The 22247-nt window shown below is 52.1% G+C and overlaps 1 protein-coding gene across 11 annotated transcripts in view; it reads right to left on the bottom strand.

Moving 5' to 3' along the window:
* The window catches only part of CDC42EP5 (CDC42 effector protein 5), a 145081-nt gene that overhangs the window by 830 nt on the left and 122004 nt on the right, over nucleotides 1-22247 (bottom strand). For 9 of the 11 annotated variants that reach the window (XM_060131329.1, XM_060131337.1, XM_060131335.1 and 6 more), the window contains 3 exons: nucleotides 5672-5881; nucleotides 4208-4795; nucleotides 3551-3693 (listed from right to left, as the gene is read on the bottom strand). Coding sequence is in view for 1 of the 11 variants with exons in the window: in XM_060131326.1 (XP_059987309.1) it covers nucleotides 3551-3712 (162 nt within the window). In the remaining 10 variants the exon portion in view is untranslated. Of the gene's footprint in view, nucleotides 1-3550; nucleotides 3867-4207; nucleotides 4796-5671; nucleotides 5882-19089; nucleotides 19243-22247 lie in introns of those variants that run through there. The other 2 variants (XM_060131332.1, XM_060131326.1) reach the window with 2 other exon arrangements.

Here is a 22247-nt window from a genome sequence, read left to right on the forward strand (position 1 = left end):
CCTTTTGGACTGCTTCCCAAACTTGACAGAAACTCCAGCTTAAACACAGGGCCATCCACCATGAAGACAGGGCGGACTCTGTCCTTTGGGTGCAACAGACACAGTGCCCAGGGCCCGCCACATTTCTAGAGGCCCGCACACATGTTTAAACGTTTTGTTATTATTTTTTTGAACCTCTTGTCCTTTATTGAGGCCACTGGTCCCCAGCTCCCGCAGGGCAGGGACACGGGCCCAAGTCTTCCTCTCCAGCCCCGCCACCTTTGGGGCCTGCAGAGCCCACAAAACCCCGGGTAGCACAGATGAGACCCTCCCCCTCAACACATGGTGTACAGAAGCCCCTTCCCAGACGGGGCTGCCGTGTTTTATTTTAAAACGTCTGGATTATGTTTGCCTTTATACCAACGCAGTCGTAAAATATAATTATTATATATATATATATAATTATCTCCATGAAAGCTTTGCCTAGAACATACAAAAGTCATCATGTAGGCTAGCCTGAGGATTGTAATTTGGGAGATTTAGGGTGGGCCTGGGAAATCTATATATTTGCACAGCATTTTATAATTTGAATAATCTGGTTTTGAAAAAAACATATAAGTCTTACTTCTTGGAAAACAAGAGTAACAATAATAATCATGCAAATTTTCCTGTGTTAAAACATGGCAAGAATGGCATAAATTCCAAACGGGCAGCTCATGAACTGTTAACTAGTTACCCTATAGCTACATGACTGCATCAGACTCGATGGTAAATAGATATGCCTGCCAACCTTTGCCCATATCCTGGAACTTGGCCGTTTCTATGGAACTTCTGGGAGGGACTTTGATGACCTTGTACTTTTGTTTTAACAGTCACTGTTATTATAATAATAACAATTTTAAAAAAAACCTTTCCATTTGAATTGAAGCCCCACCCTTTGCCAACTGGATGAATTGGGATAAATTATGTGATTGCTCTCTGTCTGTTTTCTATCTGGAAAATGGATAAAATGACACTACCTTCCTTGCAGGACGCATAGAAATACTCAGTCAAAGAAAACTATATTTTTAACAGTGCCAGCCAACTGATAGTGTTGGGGAGGGGCATGTGTTCCCAAACAAAACTGTGGAACAAAATTTAGATCAAATCCTACGAAGCAGGCAAAGCAGCCAGCCTTGTCCTTTCAGGGACCAGCACCATGGGAAAGATCAGTGATAACGTGGAGAAAAATGAAAGCCAAAAGGAGTTGAAATAATTGTAGATGGATATGTTCTGAGAGCTGCCTTCTCCCCTACCCAAACACACACACACGCACACACGCACACGCACGCACACACTTTACAGTTACTTCTGGAAAAACCAGTCTTGATTTACCACCTCTGTCATGTTTCTCAAACTTCCCTGACCTCAACCTAGATGAATAAATATATTTTATTGCAATCTGGCATACAGTCACCATTCCTTCCCCACCCACAACCACACCCCCCCCCACATAAGGGAAACAAACATTTTGTGAATTGAGACCTACTCTTATCTCATGCTAGGCACTCAGTTTCAATTCTATTTTATTATTTATTTAATAACTAACTAAATAAATGCCTGCATGATGCATTTACCCTGCACCATGCAGGATCTTAGTTCCCCGGCCAGGGATCGAACCCACACTCCCCCCCGCCCCCCCACCCCACCCCCCCGCAGTGGAAGCACGGAGTCTTAACCACTGGACTACCAGAGAACTCCCTGTTTTTCTTTTTTAATGCTGACCTCTGCTCATTCATGAATCTCAATCCACAGTTTAAAAAAAAAAAAATCCTGTCTCAGAGCTAGCAGCACCCCTTATCCCTGGGCAGTGGTTCATAGTTCAAAAGAGCAGAACTCAGAAAGCCAACTGCCCAGACTCGGATCTGACTGTGCCCACTGCTGTGTAACTTTGGGCAAATTACTTAACCTTTCTGACCTCACTTGCTCATCTCAAGAATGGAATGACGCTCATATAATAATTCAGTCTCTTGGCAAGAATTGGGGAGATGTTGCCCATGGAAAGTCTTAGCACAGTAGCCAACGCACAGCAAATGCTCAATAAATGCTCAGTGGAGTCCTACTTTGGATCATTCTCCCCTGTCCCAGAGAAGGAAATAGATGCTCAGAGATGGTACATGACTTGCCCAAGGTCACAAAGCCAGCTCTGTGGGACTCCAGAGCCCAGAGTTACTGCTTCCACTGCCTGCTGTCCCTTGAACTGGCTCCTCCCTGGATGGCTCTCAGCTATTGCCTCTTCTCCCTGCCCACCCCCTACCTTGCCCCTCATCCCATCCTCCTATCACCCTACAAGGTGACATCACTGACATTTTCCAGCGCTCAGCAGCATATTAAGATCTTGGTTTCTGACACCAGACACAACAGGTTTGCCATTGCCTTTCTGTGGGACCCGGAACTAACTTCCTCAGCCTTAAGCCTTAGTTTACTCCTGAGAAATGAGAAATCAGAATGCCTGTTTGCAAGGGGTTGTCGTGGAGTACACGCATGATGCTGACATTCTATTTCCCGAGAACTTATTCTGGGCCAGGCAGGGGTCTAAGTGCTTCACCCAAATGAATGAACTCATTTAATCCTTGGAACAACCCAGTGAGGGGAGACCGCTGTTATTTTGTCCCTTTTACAGATGTGGGTGGCACCTGAGGCACAGAGAGGTGAAGTAACTTGCCCTGGATCACACAGTAGCAAATGTTGGGGGCTGAATCTGGAACCCAGGCCGACGAACTCCGGCGTCAAAGGATGATGTGATACTGCTCACAGCCCCCAAAGGATAGGGTGTGCAGACCCATGGAGAAAATAATGTTTTGACATCAAGGCCAGGGATTTCCTACACCCTTGACTGTGTTTGCCTGTTTGCTTTGCTTTTTCCCATTCTAGATAACAACGAGTTCAAAATTGTTTTTGAAAGCTACCACTTCTCCTCGCTAGCTCTGAGACCTCGGGGGCCAGTCACTCCACGTCTCCGAGCCTCCGTGTCCCCTTGAACAGAAGGCTCTATCTCCCTTGCTGTGTGCTTGACGCAATGAGGTCACACTCGGAAAAAGGCCGTCACAGGCCCAAGCTCTGTACAGAGGGGCTGCTGTTGTGACAATCTGAAAGCAGGCAGAGAGCGGGAGCCAGGATGGGACCCTGGGACGCGGTGATCGCGCGCACTCGCTAAGCCGCCTTCCTCCCGCCTCCACCCGCCCCCTCTCTTTCCGGGCCGAGGCCCCAGCTGCAGGGGTGGGGGGCACAGCTGGCTCGCCTCTGTCCTCTCCGGGCCCCAGCCCCGCCAAGAGGAAATAACAACCCACTGCAGATCCAGCCCGACTGGTCCTCAGCCCTTTGGGACAGGCAACAAGGAGGGTGGGACCCAGACGGCGCAGGGGGACCCGCGATTGGGAGCCCCCGACCCCCTCGGGGCTCCAGTGCGCGCTTCCTGAGGCCACGTGGCTGCGGCCCAGGATTTCAGCAGCCGCGGCCGCCGTCCCTTTGGCCGGCTGTCCGGCTCCCCTCCAGACCTGACCGGGGACCCTGGGCCACCACTGCCCCGTACCTCGTGGTCCCCGCTGAACCAGGCAGGCAAACTCTCAGGCTCCGGCTCAAGCTGGGAACCCCGTCTTCTTGGTTCGGAGCCCGCCTCCGCCTCCCAGTCCCAGGCCCGCGCCTTCTTCCTTCTTCCTCCGGGCGGGATCTCACCTGGCAAAGGAAGTGTCATACGGAACCTGGAGGGGCATCCAGGACCCAGGCGGCCGGGCCCAGAGTGCCACCCCCTTCTCTCTTAGGTTCCAGGAGTCCTGGCTCCTAGCTCTCTTGATCCTTAGCCTCAGGAGTCCGGACCCCCAGCCCCTCCTCCCTCAGACCCAGGAGTCCAGGCCCCCGGCCCCTCCTCCCTCAGACCCAGGAGTCCAGACCCCCATCCCCTCCCCCCTCAGACCCACGGGTCCAGGCCCCCGGCCCCTCCCCCCTCAGACCCAGGAGTCCAGGCCCCCATCCCCTCCCCCCTCAGACCCAGGAGTCCAGGCCCCCGGCCCCTCCCCCCTCAGACCCAGGAGTCCAGGCCCCCGGCCCCTCCCCCCTCAGACCCAGGAGTCCAGGCCCCCGGCCCCTCCCCCCTCAGACCCAGGAGTCCAGCTCCCCGGCCCCTCCCCCCTCAGACCCAGGAGTCTGAGCCCCAACCCGGGCAGACCCTGGCATGGAGTCCCTTCTTTACCTGCACCGGGATCTGAAGTGTCAGCCCCTCTCGGGGGCCATGGTAGGAGCCCAAAGGGGCGCAGAGTCACGCCCAGTGCAGCTCAGTGTGTCTGGGGCAGAGAGGGTTAAGGCGTAGGTCCCTCCCAGCCTTCCTTATCCCCCAAAAGTTTGCCTCTAGGATTTAAAGGACTAGGAAGTAGCGGTGGAAAAGCTGAGGCCCCTCCGGGCTGAGTGTGGGCCAGGGGAGGAGGCTGGCACTGGGTGTGCGCCCGCCCAGAGAACACGGCAGACGGGGCGGGGGATGGATGGATGGACAGGGCGGCCCCCAGCTCGGCCCCTCCCCCTGCCAGCCTGGAATTTCCTGAAACTGGGGAAGTCTGGCTGTGTAGAAGAATAATTTCTTCCAGATTGCAGCTGTTGAGGGAGTATGTGTGGGCTTGAAAGAGAGAGAGAAAAACAGACAAGGTCAGGCAGTAAGACCAGCAAAAGGATGGATGTGACCTCGGAGGGGCAGCTCTCACCCTGCTTTGGAGAGTTCCCGGGATGAATATCCCTGCCGGGAGCCACTCGTCCACAGAAAGGTCATGACATCACCGAGTGCCAGTGCCTAGCGGCGACAAGAAGAGTCAGATGTGGGTGCGAGGAAGATCCCTCAGCGGCCAGTGTGCTAGAGGGCCTGACCTGGGGGAGGTAGAGGCCCCGGGGAGGAGGCTGGCTCCGCGGTGCGCTGGGGCTGGGATGCTGGGGCCGGAGAGCGAGAGAGTTAGTTTCATAGATAACAAGGAGGTGTGGCTTGACCTGAATCTTGAAGGAGTGGGACAGAGACAAAAAGTGACAACAATCCAGGGACTTCCCTGGCGGTCCAGTGGTTAAGACTCTACGCTTCCACTGCAGGGGGCACAGGTTCGATCCCTGGTCTAGGAACTAAGATCCTGCATGCCACGTGGCGTGGCCACAAAATAAAAGTTTTAATTATTTTCTATTGACGTTAGCTTCACATAACATAAAATGACTCATTTTAAAGTGGTATGTAGGGGACTTCCCTGGTGGCACAGTGGTTAACATTCCACCTGCCATGGGTTCGAGCCCTGGTCCGGGAAGATTCCCACATGCCGCGGAGCATCTAAGCCCGTGCGCCACAATACGGAGCCTGCGCTCTAGGGCCCGCGAGCCACAACTACTGAGCCCACGTGCCTAGAGCCCGTGCTCCGCAACAAGAGAAGTCACGGCAACGAGAAGCCCTCACACCTCAACGAAGAGTGGCCCCTAGAGTTGGCAACTAGAGAAAGCCCGTACGCAGCAACAAAGACCCAACGCAGCCAAAAATAAATTAATTAATTAAATAATAAATTAATTAATAAAAAATAAAGTGGCATTTAGTACATTCACAATGTTGTGCAACCATCACCTCTATCTAGTCCCGAAACGCTTTCATCTCATCAAAAACAGAAACAAACAAAAACAAAACAAAAAACTCTTGTACCTGCTGAGCTGTCAGCTGGGGGCTGGTCTGCTCCAAGAGGCTGCCTGCATCCTTCCGGTGTTTTCCCTGTGTCTGTCCTCTGGCAACGGTAAGTTGAGCCCCTCTTATGCTTCAGGTGTCCCTGATTTGCAGGCCTGCCCCATCTCCCTCCTCCCTCCAGCCAGAAAAGCTCCTCTGCTTTTAGGGCTCATGTGATTTGGCTCGGCCCACCTGGAAAACACAGGCGTTATACATATATCACCATCGGTAATGGAGATGTATTCATATATGACCTGGTAATCAGCACAAGCTAATACAGAAGTATACATAATTTATGTCAAGGAATTGGGAGTTTGCAATGCTAAGGGCTGGCAAGCCTGAATTCCATAAGGCAGACTGGAAACTCTCAGTCAGGCTAGGAGCTGACGCCTCGGTCTTTGTTTCTGGTTTGGTTTGGTGGTTGTTTTGAGCCCCGCCGCGTAGCATGCAGGATCTTAGTTCCCCAACCAGGGATCAAACCCACGCCCCCTGCATTGGAAAGGCAGAGTCTTAACCACCGGACCGCCAGGGAAGTCCCTGATGCTGTGGTCTTTAAGGCAGAATTTCTTCCCCATTTTGCAGTGAAGGCCTTTCAACTGATTGGGTGAGGCCCACCCACATTCTCGAGGGCCGTCTCCTTTACCTAGAGTCAGCTGGGTATAGAGGTTAGTCACACCTACATAACACCTCCCCGGCCATACCTGGGTTAGTGTTTGGTTGAACAGCCAGGTACTACAGCCTGGCCAAGCGGACAAGTAAAATGAACCATCACGCCAGGATAATCTCCCCGTCTTAAGGTCCCTAACTTTAATTTTGTGTGCAAAGTCCCTTTGCTACATGATACGACATATTCATCGGTTTCAGGGATTCATGCCAGGATATCTTTAGAGGTGCATTCTGTCTACCCCAAGGACCCTTAGAGGGCAGATCCCGGGGGATGGTGGCGTGGCCACCAAGCTGGAGAGCCTGGGAGGAGGAACAGGTATACAAGAGCTGCTAGAGGCCATGCCCAGAAGAGAGGAAAGCAGGACCGGCTGCACGGGCAAGCGACCTGTGCAGTCTTGGGGGTCGCCCTGCCTAGAAGGGCCCTCTGCACTTGGTTTCACGGTTTGCTCTATCTTCACGTTATTAATCATTTTGAACAAGGGACCCCACATTTTCATTTGCAATGCACCCCGCAAATTAGGTAGCTGGTTCTGGGCTGAAGTGCGGGAAGAGCAGGGTTCTGGGATGAAGCAGCTGAGAAGGGCGACATTGAGAGATAAGAAAAGGGAAAGGAACTTGGACCAGGGCCGGGCAGCAGCCAGAGAAAGTGAAGGAGGAGGAGAGAGATGGGCTGCAGAAGCCCTGGAAGGACGCACAGGTCCCCTCTCTGCAGTCTCAGTCTGATTTAAAAAAAAAAAAGATCCACTGGATTTAACGGCAAGCCAGAGGTGACCGGTGGCCAGAGTGAGAACTGCCCATGGGGGCTGGGCAGGCGTAAGCCAGATTGTGGCTGGGGAGGCGAGGGAGAGAGTGAGGAGATGAAAAAGTGCAGAGGACTTGGGAGTCTGCTGTGAAAGAAAGGAGAGCAAGACAGGACGGATATCCGGGGGCAGAGGGAGGGGTCAGAGAAGGAGTTTGGTTTCTTTGCTCTGTTTGGATACACTTCCTGCTATTTTGTTTCTTTTTTGAAAAAGTAATTTTTAGTTACATAAAGGATATCCTCCTTGTAAAGAGAGAGAGGGAAATAACCCTAACTAATAAGGTGTTTTTTTTTTTTACATAGACATTTTTTTAACATCTTTATTGGAGTATAATTGCTTTACAATGGTGTTAAGTTTCTGCTTTATAACAAAGTGAATCAGCTATACATATACATATATCCCCATATCTCCTCCCTCTTGCATCTCCCACCCTCCCTATCCCACCCCTCTAGGTGGTCACAGAGCACCGAGCTGATCTCCCTGTGCTATGCTGCTGCTTCCCACTAGCTATCTATTTTACATTTGGTAGTGTATATATGTCCGTGCCGCTCTCTCACTTTGTCCCAGCTTCCCCTTCCCCTTCCCCGTGTCCTCAAGTCCATTCGCTAGTAGGTCTGTGTCTTTATTCCCGTCCTGCCCCTAGGTCCTTCATGAACATTTTTTTTTTTAGATTCCATATAAATATGTTTTAGCATACGGTATTTGTTTTTCTCTTTCTGACTTAACTTTTGATGACCTTGTCCAATCCAAGCCCCATGAAATTAGTTTGCAGTATCCACTTTCCAACTGGGCTGGGCTCTTACAAACACACAGACCAGCGTTTCTGCACCTCGGAGCTCTTGGCATTTGGGGCTGGATGGTTCTTTGTGGTGGGAGTATCCTGTGCACTGTGGGATGTTCAGCAGCGTCCCAAGGCTCCACCCACCAGATGCCAGTAGCTTCCCCCTCCCCAGGATTTAGACGACCAGCATTGCTTCCAAATGGCCCCTGGAGGGGGGATATTGCCCCTGGTTGAGAACAGCTGATCAACATGGCGCTCTAAGAAAACACATATTAAACACACATTTTAAACACGCAAAGGAACTTTTACTGGATGGTTTTGGGCTACCACTTTTTTCCCACTTGGCAGTTTCTTTTGGGACTCATTCATTGCTACTACATACAGACTTAAAGAGGGGGCTTGAGCTTACTTCAGCATTTTGAAGAAAGTATATAACAACAGTAATAGCAGCTAACATTTATCAAGGGCTTAGAATTTTTTAGGAGCTGTTCTAAGATCTTTCCACATGTAACCTTAATCGTTGCAATAACTCGATGGGCGGGAGGGGGTTGGTATTATTATTCCCACTTTACAGATGGAGAAACTGAGGCACAGAGAGGGTTTTTTGGTTTGTCTCTTAACTTTTAGGTAACTTAGCTAATGCAGCCCTAAAGGTGCGCAGGCAGGATTTGAACTCAGGCAGGCTGACCCTGACTCAGAAGGAGAGATGGAAGATATAGGAGAGGTAGGTTCTATAAAGGACAGGACCCCCAGGAGCAGGGAAGAAAAGGGTCTGTCCAACAGAACTTTCTGGAATGATGGGACTGTCCAGTACAGTAGCCACATGTGGCTGTTGGGCACTTGAGATGCAGCTAGTGGGGCTGAGAAAGTGAAATTTTAATTGTATTTAATTTTCATTGATTCTACATGGAAATAGCCACTGGGGGCCAGTGGTCCAGGTATCGGGTAGCCCATGTCTAGAGCACTTGAGGAGGGTTTAGCCCAGGGCAGCGGGGGCTGCCTCTTGAAGGAGCAGGTGGAAGGATAGAGGGGTGACTGCAGCCTGGGTCAGTGTACAGGTGGGGCGGTGCTTCGAGGGCTCTACTCCACCGGCCTGGATCCGGGTGAGGCAGAGGCAGGGGTGGAGGAGGTGAGGCGTTCAGCTGTGCTGGGAAGGGAGGGGAAGCTGGTTCGGATCCGAGCCCCAGACGAACTGCAGGACGAGTCTGCTGAACACCTGCTGTGTGCGGGCTCTGTTCGAAGCACTCCATCTTATTATATCATTTAGTCCTCATATCAACCTATGAGGCAGGTGCTGTTATTATGTCCATTGAGCAGATGAGGAAACGGAGTCAGCATGGCAGGGCCTCTACCAAAGGCCACGGAGAGCAGAGACCCTAAGCAAGGGGACCTATGCGTGGAGTTTGGGCATTTCCCCAGCTTCTCAGGAGTGGGCAGACGATGCTGAGTGGGGAGTGACCCAGGGTTCGGGTTTTCCCATCAGGAAGTATTTCCAACAACCCAAAGGACTTTGAAAGAGCCTCATCTAGATGCAGCGGGAGAGAGGAGGAAGCCAGAGAGGGCAGGGACAGACGGGGTGAGAGAGAGAGAGAGAGCGAGGGAGGGAGGGAGGGAGACAGAGAGACAGAGACAGATGACTTCCCTGGCGGTTCAGCGGTTGAGACTCCACGCTTCCACTCCAGGGGGCGAGGGTTCGATCCTTGGTCAGGGAACTGAGATCCTGAAAGTCATGCAGTGCGGCCAAAAAGAAAAAAAAAAAAGAAGAAGAGCTGGAGACAGGATCTGTGCCAACAGAGGGAGCCCTGGGAGTGCAGCCAGTCTGGTGTGAGCTCTGTCTCTGGAGCTCCCTCCTCCTTCCAGCTGAGCTGGCGCCCAATGCATCCCCACCCCCACCCCCCAACACACACAGCTTGCAAGGAGTTTTCTTTCTTTCCTTGGTTTGGATACATTCGCTGCTATTTCTGCTTCTTCTTTTGTAAGGTAATTTTTAGTTACACAAATGATACCTGAATACATCCTCCTTGCAAAGAGAGAAAGGAAAGATTTTTTCTTCTTTCTTTTTTTTTGGCCACACCTCACAGCCTGTGGGATCCTCGTCTCCAACCAGGGATTGAATCTGGGCACTCGGCAGTGAGAGCACGGAGTCCTAACCACTGGACCTCCAGGGAATTCCGCCCCCCCCCCCCGCCTTGTAAAGAGAGAAAGGAAAATAACCCTAACTAATAAGGTTTTAATGACCTCATCCCATCCAAGCCCCATAAAATTAGTTTGCAGTATCCACCTTCCAACTGGGCTGGGATCTACAAACACATAGACCAGTGTTTCTGCACCTCGGAGCTATTGGCGCTAGGGGCTGGATCATTCTTTGTGGTGGGAGGGTTGGGGGCCATCCTGTGCACTGTGGGGTGTTCCCAAGGCCCCACCAACTAGATGCCAGTAGCTCCCCCCCTCCCCATGGTCTGGACAACCAACAATGTTTCCAAAGGACCATCTGCGGTTCCCTCCCCCTCTGGTTACAACCCCAGCAGGAAAAGTTCCTGGGATCCTTCGCAGGTTCTGTGAAGGAAATGAGTATCCTGGCACGACTGGCAAAGTGGAGGAAATAGGGAGGGGCCAGGAGATAACTGCTGCAAACTCCTGGCCAGAGTACCACGAGCCTCTGTCTTCCACCTGAGGGTGGGTCGGGGATTCCTAAGGTCCTTCCTGCCCTTCTGCTAAATATGGGCAGGCGGGAATGTGACCAAAGCCTGTGCACTGGTGTCAGCCAGCCCTGGCTTGGAGCTCTTGCCTGTGTGACCCCGGCAAGCCACTTTTCAACTTGTGGCTTTAGTTTCTTCATCCGTGTCAGAGGTCCAAGGAACCTCACAGAAATCCTAACAATAATTCATAAAGGCAGCTATCATCACCAAACCCAAGCGGTTTGCCAGGCTGTGTCTAGGCACGTGACGATGACGGTAATAGTCATAACAGCTCACATCCTTGAATGAGTGCTAAGTAAGTGCTAAGTAAACTCTACTCCACACATCTCGTGTATGAACTATTTCGTTTCTCACCAAAACCCCAAAAAGCAGGTGTTGGCATTATCCTCATTTGATAGATGACAAAGTAGAGGCAATCGGGTGACTTTCCCTAAGTCACAAAGTTAATAATAGGCAGAGCTATGATCAAGTCTCAGGATGCCTGGCTCAAGATCTCGCGCTCTTAGCCCAACTGCTTGCTTCCTATGAGAAACAGAATAGAATAATCTCTGATCACCTGCTTCCTTTGAAGCAGACACCATTATCATTGCCATTTTCCAGAAAAGCAAAGGGAGCCTCAGAGAGGCAGAATGACATTCCCAGGGACACAGAGCTGGCAAGAGGCAGATCTAGGTTTTGAAACCGGTTTGGGGTGAGCCCAGTCCATTATCTTTTGGTCATACCCAGTATCCGGTACCCTGAACCTGGTCTGGTAAAAGACAGTTCTGAGGTGGATAGGGGAAAATGAACATTATACGACGCGCTGGTCTGCTCCAGTGGCTGTGATGCTGAGTGTGGGACCAACATCCCGGGCCTCTGAGAAGCTTTATCCCTATTCAGGATGCATGGACTGTGAAGGGAGTTTGAATCATTGTCAACTACAGCCATCCCCCGTATTTTTCCAAGTTACCCTCATGCTCTGACTGAATATGTCTTATCTGAATCCTGCATGGAGTCTACACAAGAGGACCAAAGATGGGGCTCAGCGGATGCCTACCTGATCACTGAGATCTCAGAAAATGGGGGAGGCTGTGTTGCCTTCATAGACTCTGACCATGGTGCTGAAACTAGACTCAACACTCAAATCCCCAATCAGCACCGTGGACAGCAGCCACAGAACCTACCTTCCTGGGGTTGGGTCCTGATGGTGAAATAGGGAGGGTGTCCAGATACAGGTCCGGGGGTGTTGGGGCCACGCAGAGAAGGAGCCAGAATTGTTCAGGAGGCAGGGAAGCTCAGTATGCAGATGAGGACCAGACTGGCCACAGAATGCTGTCATCAGGAGAAGACAACTTCTTTTCTACTCTACACTGGTGGAAGTAGCCAGACAGCAAAATGGACGCACCCTAGACTTGGTCTGGTCCTCAGGTTGTCTTTTATGGATATGCTATGGGTGTATAGTATGCGTGCAGTAAGAATGCACTCCTGAAATGTCAGGGCTGTGCTGCCTGCTTGACAAACATCATTACTTTTTTTCCTACTGCAGTAAGGTTCACATAACATAAAAGTGACCGTTAACCATCTGAAAGTGTACAATTCAGTGGCATGTGGTGCGACCATCCCTGTTAACTGGCTCCAAGACATTTTCATCACCCCAACAGGAAACCCTGTACCCACTGGCCAGGGGTTGTCATAGAGACAAAACCCATAGGATGCATGTGAATATATACATATCATACTCCACACACACACACACACACACACACACACACACACACACACACACACACACAGATTTTATGGAATATCCTCACACGATCATGGAGGCTGGCAAGTCCAAAATCTGAAGGGTGGGCTGCAGGCTGGAGACCTAGGAGAACTGTTGCTGAGGTTCAAGTCCAAAGGCAGTCTGCTGGCAGAATCCCTTCTCGCTCAGGAGAGGTCATTCTTCTGTTCAATTCAGGCCATCAGCTGATTGCATGAGGCCCACCCACATTATGGAAGACAATTTGCTTTACTCAAAATCCAATGATTTAGGGGCTTCGTTGGTGGCGCAGGGGTTAAGAATCTGCCTGCCCATGCAAGGGACATGGGTTCAAGTCCTGGTCCAGGAAGATCCCACATGCCGCGGAGCCACAAAGCCCGTGCGCCACAACTACTGAGCCTGCGCTCTAGCGCCTGTGAGCCACACCTACTGAAGCCCGCACGCCTAGAGGCCGTGCTCCGCAACAAGAGAAGCCACCGCAATGAGAAGCCCTCACACTGCAACGAAGAGTAGCCCCCGCTCGCAGCAACTAGAGAAAGCCGGCACGAAGCAACGAAGACCCAGCGCAGTCAAAAATAAATAAGTAAAATAAATTAATTAAAAATAATTCTTTTAAATCCAGTGATTTAAATGTTAATATCATCCAAAAACACCCTTGCAGAAACATCCAGAATGTCTGACCACATAACTGATCATGGCCCAGCCGAGGTGACACACAAAATTAAACATCACAAATCCTCCCCTTGTCAACTTGCATCTCCTTAAACCACACTTAACCTCCAGATAAAGACAATAACAACAATGAATGAGTGAATGACCTCTACCAGCTCCCTGCCTCTATGGGGGATTTTGCTGAATGTGAGGCCAGTTTCCTGTTTCAGGGCTACAAACCCGCTCTTCCCCCTGCCCCCAGCCCAGTTGAGACATTTGGGGTTTCCAGAGCCTCAGTAACAAGGAAATGGAAATACACTGAGATGAAGGTATAAAATACAGAGAAAACCCAGGGATGATTTCTGCACAGGGAACTTACACTGGACACAGGGATCCTCATCTGCTGGGGAATGTGGGACCAGAGCTGTGCTCCAGCTCCTACACACACACACACACACACACACACACACACACACACACACACACACACACACACACACACACACACACACACACACACACACACACACACACAGAGCCGCTCTGCAGACTGCGTCCCTCACCCCACACAATCCCACCTGGGACTGGCAGCTGCCCTTCAGACCAGCCCAGATCATTCCTACCGACTGAGACCCCTGCTCTCCTTGTCCCAGGAATGACCCGGTCATTCCCGTCCTGTGCCACCCTCCCAGCTGTCTCTGTTCCCCTAGAGCGGCCGTGGGCAGGGAGGGAGCCGCCCCCTGCAGCAGACATGCCCGGGGGTCCAGCCTGCTCTGACACCTCCCACGTCACCCTGAGCAAGACGTGACCAAGCCTCAGGGTCCTTAAGTCAAGTGGGGAAAATCACTCCGCAGTGATGGGAATTTAGAGGCTCATAGAATGGACGTGGGGGGGTCTTTTGGAGAGGATGATGAAAATGGTCTAAAATTTGATTGTGGTGATTTGCACAACTAAGTTTGTCAAAAAAAAAAAGAAAAATTGAACTGAGACACTAAAAGGAGTGAATTGCATTGTGTGGTGGTTTCCTCATAATAGACCCTGAGACCCTGCTCTCATCCCTCCTAGGGACCCTGCCCAGACCCTCTATCTGGGGGCAGGGTTCTGTGATCTCCCGGCGGCAGCTGACCTTCGTGTGCCGGGGCCCTGATAGGCTTAAGAGATTCCACTTGGAGAACAAGGACAATAGAAATGACTTCAAGAATGAGGATAGGGCTTCCCTGGTGGCGCAGTGCTTGAGAGTCTGCCTGCCGATGCAGGGGACATGGGTTCGTGCCCCGGTCCGAGAAGATTCCACATGCCGCGGAGCGGCTGGGCCCGTGAGCCATGTCCGGAGCCTGTGCTCTGCAACGGGAGGGACCACAGCGGTGAGAGGCCCGCGTATCGCAAAAAAAAAAAAAAAAAGAAAAGAATGAGGATAACATGTCTCAACTTGGTCCACACCAGACAGAGGCCAGATTTGGCATCACCATAATGAGCAAAGACACTGTCTGGCATTATTGCTGCCGCTATAAAAAAGAGTCTGGTTGGTCTGAGCCCAGTGAGCCCCTGGAGCTGGTGGTAACAGGTGAGGAGGTCTCTGCTCTGCCCTCAGGTTTGCCCCAGGTCCCTGGACCCTGTCCCCAGCTGTGTCCTCCGTCCACAGGCTCCCCTGCCCCCTCCTGACCTCCAAGCCCTCTGGCTCCCTCTTCCGTCTGCACACACATCTCTCTGCCTTCACACCTGGCTCAGGTCCCTGGAGCCTGGTCTCACCTGGACACCACGGTGACCTGGGCACTCAGCCCCAGCATCAGGGTGGGCACAGAGCTGTCCCTGCTGGGCTGGCGGGGGGTGCGCTTCCAGAGATGGGGTGAGGACAGACCCCTTCAAGGGAACCTGCGTCTTTTCCCTCAGATGATGTTGACTGTCCTTTCCACTGGGTGAGAATCTGTGGGGCCTCAGGTCATGTGTCCCCTGTGCTGTGTCCACTCCTCACTGGGCAAGTCACATGGTCCAGGGGGGCCCCTGACCAGGGCTGGATGGTGCTTTGGGGCACCTTTGGGATGAGGCCGTCCCTGTCCCTGTGGGTGGTCAGCCCCGAGCTGTCCTGGAGTCAGGGTCCATCCAGGACACTCTGACCCCCTCCACACCCTCCTGGGGCCTCAGAGCAGACATTCCACTTGGATTCTGGGCAGTAAAGCAGGGCACAGCTGTAGGAGGTGCAGAGGGCGTGACGCTCCAGCAGAATGGAGCAGAGGCACTCTCCCTGGTCTCCTGGTCCGGGCCCCATTTTCTCAGGAATCTCAGGGTGTTGTCTGGGATTGAGTGACGGCCAGATGTGGCCTGCTGTCGGATGCTCAGGGTGGGGAGGGGCCGGGGACAGACCCTCGGCAGCCCCCACACAGCATCAGCCCCCCTCCTGCCCTGATCACAGGACCTGTGGAGACTTCAGCTCCGCCCACACTCAGCCCTACTACTCAGCTGGTGAGTAGCAGACCTCAGCCTGGAGGGGTTTCTGGGGGCGGTCTGTGCTGGGGATCAGGGCCTGGCCCTCTCCTGGGTTTGGATCAGGGAGTGGTGAGACCACAGGAAGGGGCTGGCCCGTGCAGGGCACTGGGGTGTCTCTGATATTCATAAGGTCCCTGATAACAATACCCACGGGACTGAGATAACCCTACCCCAGGCACCTGATGGCAGTAATGCCATGACAGGCCAACGTGGGAGGCACTTCCCAGACCTTCTGAGAGCCACCACCCCTCTTATTAATAACATGCAAAAACGAAGTTAAAGTTTCTCGTCCAAAGGCACAGGGCTCTGAAGGGGAGGAACCAGCCCAGGTCAGCCAGACCCCAGACCTCGGGGTTTGGCCGCAGCTCCGCAGCGCCGCCTTGTGGGCAGAGTCCACTGCCGGCCCCGCTCAGCACTGAGAGAAGGACAGAGGGACCGGCAGCTCATCCTCCACACTTGGACACTAGGAGAGACAGGGGACCTCTGATGGTTATGTCTGAACAGCCTAGAAGGGAGGGCACTCTTGCAAAAGCCTGCAGTGGACATTTGGAGGGTTTCCCTGTGGAATCATCCCTTTCTGAAGTCATCTGGTCAATTCTCCTGCTGGCAAGAGCTGGAGTCCTGAGACCCCCAATCAACTTCTAGGAGATTCATTCACCATGTGGCCCCTCCCACAATCAACTAGCTCCTTGGAGAGGACGTGTAGCACTTGTTTCAGAGACCCAGCTGTGGTCCCTTGGCTGTTTCCAAGGACCCAGCTTTGGTCCTACAGTCGCCCAGCTGAGTCCAGACACGTCCTGTGAATCCTCCCCTGCCCCCAGAGATCCGTTTTAATTGTCTTCTCAGCTGACTGTACGAACCTTCCTAGAGTTCATTTTCTGACCTTGAATCTGGGCTACACTTCTGCAGCTGATAGCTAAGACCATGTTTTCTAGATCATGCTTCACGTTGTTCATCAATAAATGTCCTCACAGGCCCAACTGCGTCAGCCCTGCGTGTGGCGCTGGGGTACACAGGTTCTAGGTCCCAGTCTCTGCCTCCACAGTCACTCAAGACTTAGTGAGAGAACAAGACAAGATGAAAGGGTATCAGTGTTCTCTGATCCAAGTGTGCGTCTCAGGGTCAGGGGTGAGTGAGGGAGATGTCTGAGGGGACTTGTGTCTGGGTGAAGGCGCAGAGCTGCCCCGCCTGCACACAGCACCAATCCCCCCAGATGCACATGGCCATGAATGCACAAACGCACACATATGTACACACACACCTGCACACACTGTAAAACGTATACAGGCATGCACAACCCATGAATGCTCGCATACACACATGCACACACCCACATGCACGGACACGTGTGGAGTGGGCGAGGGAGTTGATGAGACCACGACTGCACACGGAGGGTCCCTCGGGCTTTAGGTCCACCCAGAGGAACACGCAGGTCCCCATTTCCCACCCCTACTTCAGTTCATCCCCACTGGACGCCATGCATTCTCCAAACACAAGAGGACCCATCAGCTGTAGGACACCGTCCTTGATCTGACCTTCACCCCGTCACCTGGCTAATGCCCTTCAGGTTTGGGATTGGAGGCTGTTCATCCCAACAAGCTTGCAGTTGCTGCTGTAACGAACCCCTCACATAGGGGCACCAAACAACACAACTTATTATCCTACAGTTCAGGAGCTCAGAGGCTAACATGTTAAACTGGGCTAAAATCAGGGGTCAGCAGGGCTGCGCTCCTTCTGAAGCCTCCAGGGCAGAGCCCATTCCTTTACCTTTAGCAGCGTCTGGGGGCCGTCTGCATTCCTTGGCTCGGGGCCCCTTCCTCTGCCTTCAAGCAGAACTGTAGCCTCTGCAATTCCTCCCTCTGACTAGGACCCCTGCTTCTGTGGTCGCACCTCCTTCCCTCTCTCTCACCTGCCTCCTCCCTCTTACAAGGACCCTGGTGATTACATTGGGTCCACCTGGAACATACAAGCTCATTCCCCCCCTTGAGATCCTTAACTCAATCACACCTGCAAAGACCCTTTTTGCACCTAAGGTAACACAGCAGTTGGCTCCAGGGCGTCGGATGCGGACATCTTTGGGGCTGTTATTCTGTCTACCTGAGCGGGTGTCGGGCCTCAGCACCACCTCCGCTTGTGGGCTCCTCTGGGCTTGAATGCCTCACTCTGAATTCTAAGTACCTCCTTGCAGAAATGTTTCCTTCTTCCACTAGCTTGTGAAATGATCAATGTTTGAGAGTCTATTCCTTGTGTCCCTAGAACCTCTACGTAAGAGGAGGTCAGGGAGGAAGCAGTGGAGACTGGAAACGCACCCCACAACCCGTTAACCCCCCACCCCCACCCGGTGCTCAAAGTGACAGGTGGTCCCCGTGTGACAGGACTGTGGCTGCTCACCAGCACCGTGTCCTCCCTTCCTGGGCTCCCAGCGAGATGATCTCCCCAGCCTCCCTGCAGTTATGTGTGTCCTGGGATGAAGTTCACAGTGGCATGTGAGCTGGATGGACGGAGCTTCTTCCAAGCCTGGCCCGTGAACCTCCCACACAAGATCCTCACGGCTCTTCCCTTCTGCTGATGGGTATGGATGCCCTGGGTGACCTTGGACCCACCTGCTGAGTGTGGCACCTGGTTCCCAGGATGACCCCATAGAATAGAGCCTGCTGTACCCCTTGTATTAGTCATATTTCAGGTTTCTCTAAAGTTGATGCTTTAACATGTGTCATACATACATATTTTAGTGTGAAAATTAATAAAGGGAAACCTAATTTAAAACGGAGTTGGGAAGCCCTAAAGGGGAGCTCTCTCACCCCTACCCTCTGCTGCAGCTTACTTTACATTCCTAGGCAGGATGAAGCTTGATTTTCAGAAGAAGGATGATTTTCTCTTTGCCCAGCAATAGCCCAGCCAATGAGAAACAGTAACAGCCCAGCCAATGAAAAGAGCAACAGGCTAGCCAATGAGAAACAGTCACAACTTAGCCAATGAGAAACAGCACCAGCTCAGCTAATGAGAAACAGCAACAACTCAGCCAATGAGAAAACAGCCTCAGCCCAGCCAATGAGAAACAGCAACTCAGCCAATGAGAAAACAGCCTCAGCGCAACCAATGAGAAACAGTCACAACCTAGCCAATGAGAAACAGCACCAGGTCAGCTAATGAGAAACAGCAACAACTCAGCCAATGAGAAAACAGCCTCAGCCCAGCCAATGAGAAACAGTCACAACCTAGCCAAGAAGAAACAGCACCAGCTCAGCTAATGAGAAACAGCACCGGCTCAGCTAATGAGAAACAGCAACAACTCAGCCAATGAGAAAACAGCCTCAGCCCAGCCAATGAGAAACAGTCACAACCTAGCCAATGAGAAACAGCACCAGCTCAGCTAATGAGAAACAGCAACAACCCAGCCAATGAGAAACAGTCACAACCTAGCCAATGAGAAACAGCACCAGCTCAGCTAAGGAGAAACAGCAACAAGTCAGCCAATGAGAAAACAGCCTCAGCCCAGCCAATGAGAAACAGTCACAACCTAGCCAAGGAGAAACAGCAAAGCCCAGCCAATGAGAAACCACCACCAGCCTGACCTCTTGGTTTTCTCCAAGGGACTTTCAGTCAAAGCAGCCCCTTCCAGCTTCCTCCTTTTTCTCTGTAAAGTAACATTCCTCTTCCTTGTTCTCTGGACTTGACTGTGGTTTGCCATAGTTTGAATGTCCTGAATCGCAATTCCTCTGCCATTCCTAAATAAACTCATTTTGCCCGTAAAATAACGACATTTAATTTTAAGGTCGACACTGGACACACCATTTCCTAGATGACCCGATAATATGCCTGAGTCACTTGCATTGTCCCCCCGCCTCCTCCCTCACTGCCCCCCACCCTGCCCCAGCTCCTGAGCAAGAATCCTCTTCCTGGGGTGCACTTACCAAATACAAACCAGTCAACCCAGAGTCCACACCGCAACCCCTCCTTTATGGGGGTCCACAGTCTGGGCCACAATCCACCTGCCCTTGTCACGCTAGGGCCAAGCACATGACAACTAGGGACGCCCCCTCCACCCCAGAACCCGCTGAAATCATTAATCCAGCCAATCCCATGCCTGCTTACCCTTTCCTGCCCATTCCTTCTTGTGGAAACCACAGTAAAGGCTCCCATTTCCCCCTCACTCCATCTCCTTCTTTCTGTCTCTGGTGCTTCCCTACGTGGCCCTGGTGGGTGGCATGCATGCCCCCTCCTCCTGGGAACTGTGATGAATATCTTTTCAATGGCAGGCGTCTCCTGATCTGCTCCCTCACATTTTAGAATTAACACACAGTATTTTAAAGCACCTCCCTGCTGAGCTGGAATCAGCTTCACCTGTTTCATGGAAGAGGCACTAATTCCTATCACGTGAGTCGTTACACTTTTGGGTCTATTGGCTGCAATAGTTACACAGCTGAAACGCACAGTGAGACGGCCTCCGCCCGGGTAAGGGCTTACCCTGCCTTAGCTGCGCAGAAAGCAGACCCCCATATCTGCCTAAGTCTGCTCTTCATTTTCTGTTCCACGTGCACAATGTCAGTCCGCCCAGCGCCCTCTGAATTCCACACCTGGGAGACCTCATGCCTCTCTCCCTGACCCCGCCCCCGGGGCGGGCCCCATGGGCGGGCCTCAGGGACGTGTTATATGAACAGATATAACCAAATATATTCTTTCCTTATGTCAGTTCACACAGATTTAGGTCCGTCCACAACTGCCCACTTGATTACTTAGCCTTGTTGCTGAAGCTACAGGGCTTCTAAACAAGGCCACTCCGTGCTGTCTCAACATGGAAACACTTGGGATCTGCACGACCACGTCTCCGGAGAGGGACCAGCTGCGCCGCCAAGCACGTGGGGTCACCGGGAGCCCCTCGCCTGGAGAGCCCCGATCCCGCTGTGAGTGGGACGTGTAGGTGGTCACCGCCCTACTTCCGGGGTCAGACCGGCGGTTCCCACTCAGATTAAAACGAAACGTTACCCTGAAGACCCGCTAGGGGCCGCCAGCATCCAGTTTTCAATTTTTGCGTCTTGTGTATTTTTTTGATAGAAACAGAAATGTTCTGTTTTATATAAGAACATTTGAAATGTTCTTATATATCTCAAGAATATTTTAAAACTTCAGCCAGCTCTTACAATGGTGCAATGGCTATTTTAGTTCTATGCAAACATCAGCATACTTAAACATTGTACAAACCCTCCACAGAATGCCCTATGCCCTATTCTTTTCTTTTCTTTCTTTTTTTTTTTTTTAAGAAACTAGGGACTAAAACATTAGTTAACCTGCCCAAGGTCGGCCAGCTCTGAGTGACGGGGGCTGCAGGCCCATGTGGGCACCTGACTCACAGCTCTGACCTCAGGACCAGCTGCATCTCACCAGCTGGGAGGTTTCTGTCCTGGCTCAGAGGGGGCCCAGCCTTGCAACTCAGTTTTAATTAGTACTGATCTTTAATTTCCTATTTGTACTCAAGGTTAGTCTCCTCCAGAGATCTGCTTCCTAACTCAAGTCTTCATCATTGTTTCCTTGGTTCCATTCTGGGCTGAATTTCTCTATTTCATTCTCTCTCTCTCTCCCTCATTTTCCCACTATTACTGTATTATTCAGGCTTCTCCAGATACATGGAACTGACAGGTTCTGTTACATAGGCTATATGGGTATCTGTAAGAGGAGATTTATCATGTGAACAAGCTCACGGGGTTACGGAGGTGGAGAAGTCCCATGACCTGCCATCTGGAGCTGCAGACCCAGGACAGCCGGTGATAGGATTCAGTGTGGGTGTGAAGGCTGAGACCTGGAGGGTGGCTGGTGTAAATCCCAGCATCCACAGGCCCAAGAACTAGGGGCTCTCAAGTCTGAGGGCAGATGCTGGACAGCCCAGCTCAAGAAGAGAAAGGGGATTCACCACCCTTCCCCTTCTTGTTCTATTGGGGCCCCCAGGAAATGGGATGGAGCTGCCCACATTGTGAGTGTGGATCTCTTCTTCACTTGGCCACTAAACCGAAGCTAATCTCTTCTAGAATCTCCTTCACGGACACGCCCAGAAATAGTGTTTTACCAGCTCTTGGGGGTCCCTTAGCCCAGGCAGGTTGACACATAATTTCACCATCACAGTGAGAATGGTGCATTTCCCCTAAAATCTGGCCTGACTCTAACCCCAGGTAGACAGGCGGACAGGTGGGCACGTAGCAAAAGGAAGTTGGAGAGCTGGCACTCCTGGAGAGGATTCCTCGTTATTCTACCCCCTAGAGCATGGATGGCTGACCAGGTCCAACGTCTGCTCCACTGAAAAGGATCCCTGTGAGTCCAGGCCACAGCAGGGAGCAGACAGGGTTTGGGGGCAATTAAAACAAAAAGAAAAGCCTCTCCCATCTCGGGGCATTGGTGGGGAGAGGAGGAGGACCGAGGGAGAGGACAGGAAACAGGACGTCAGGACTAGTTTCTTCTTCCTGACCCTCTGACCCACCGGACACAGAGCACAAACTCAGGGCCCTGGGCCGTAGGGACTTTCCTGCATGAATGGACATCGTCTCCTGCTCTGAGGTCCCCAAGTGCCACCTGGAGGATGAGCCACGTGGCGGTGCTGCGTGGCCAGGGAGGGAGGGGTCTACCTTGCACTTGGACACCTCCCGCCCCAGGTGTGTCCAGGGGGGCGACCACCAGGGGGTCACAGTGGGTCCTGTCCTGGTGGGAGGAGAGATCCCACCCGGACCAGATGGGGCAGAAGCAG

The sequence above is a fragment of the Lagenorhynchus albirostris genome, chromosome 19 (genome assembly GCF_949774975.1).
Source record: "Lagenorhynchus albirostris chromosome 19, mLagAlb1.1, whole genome shotgun sequence".
Taxonomy (NCBI): domain Eukaryota; kingdom Metazoa; phylum Chordata; class Mammalia; order Artiodactyla; family Delphinidae; genus Lagenorhynchus; species Lagenorhynchus albirostris.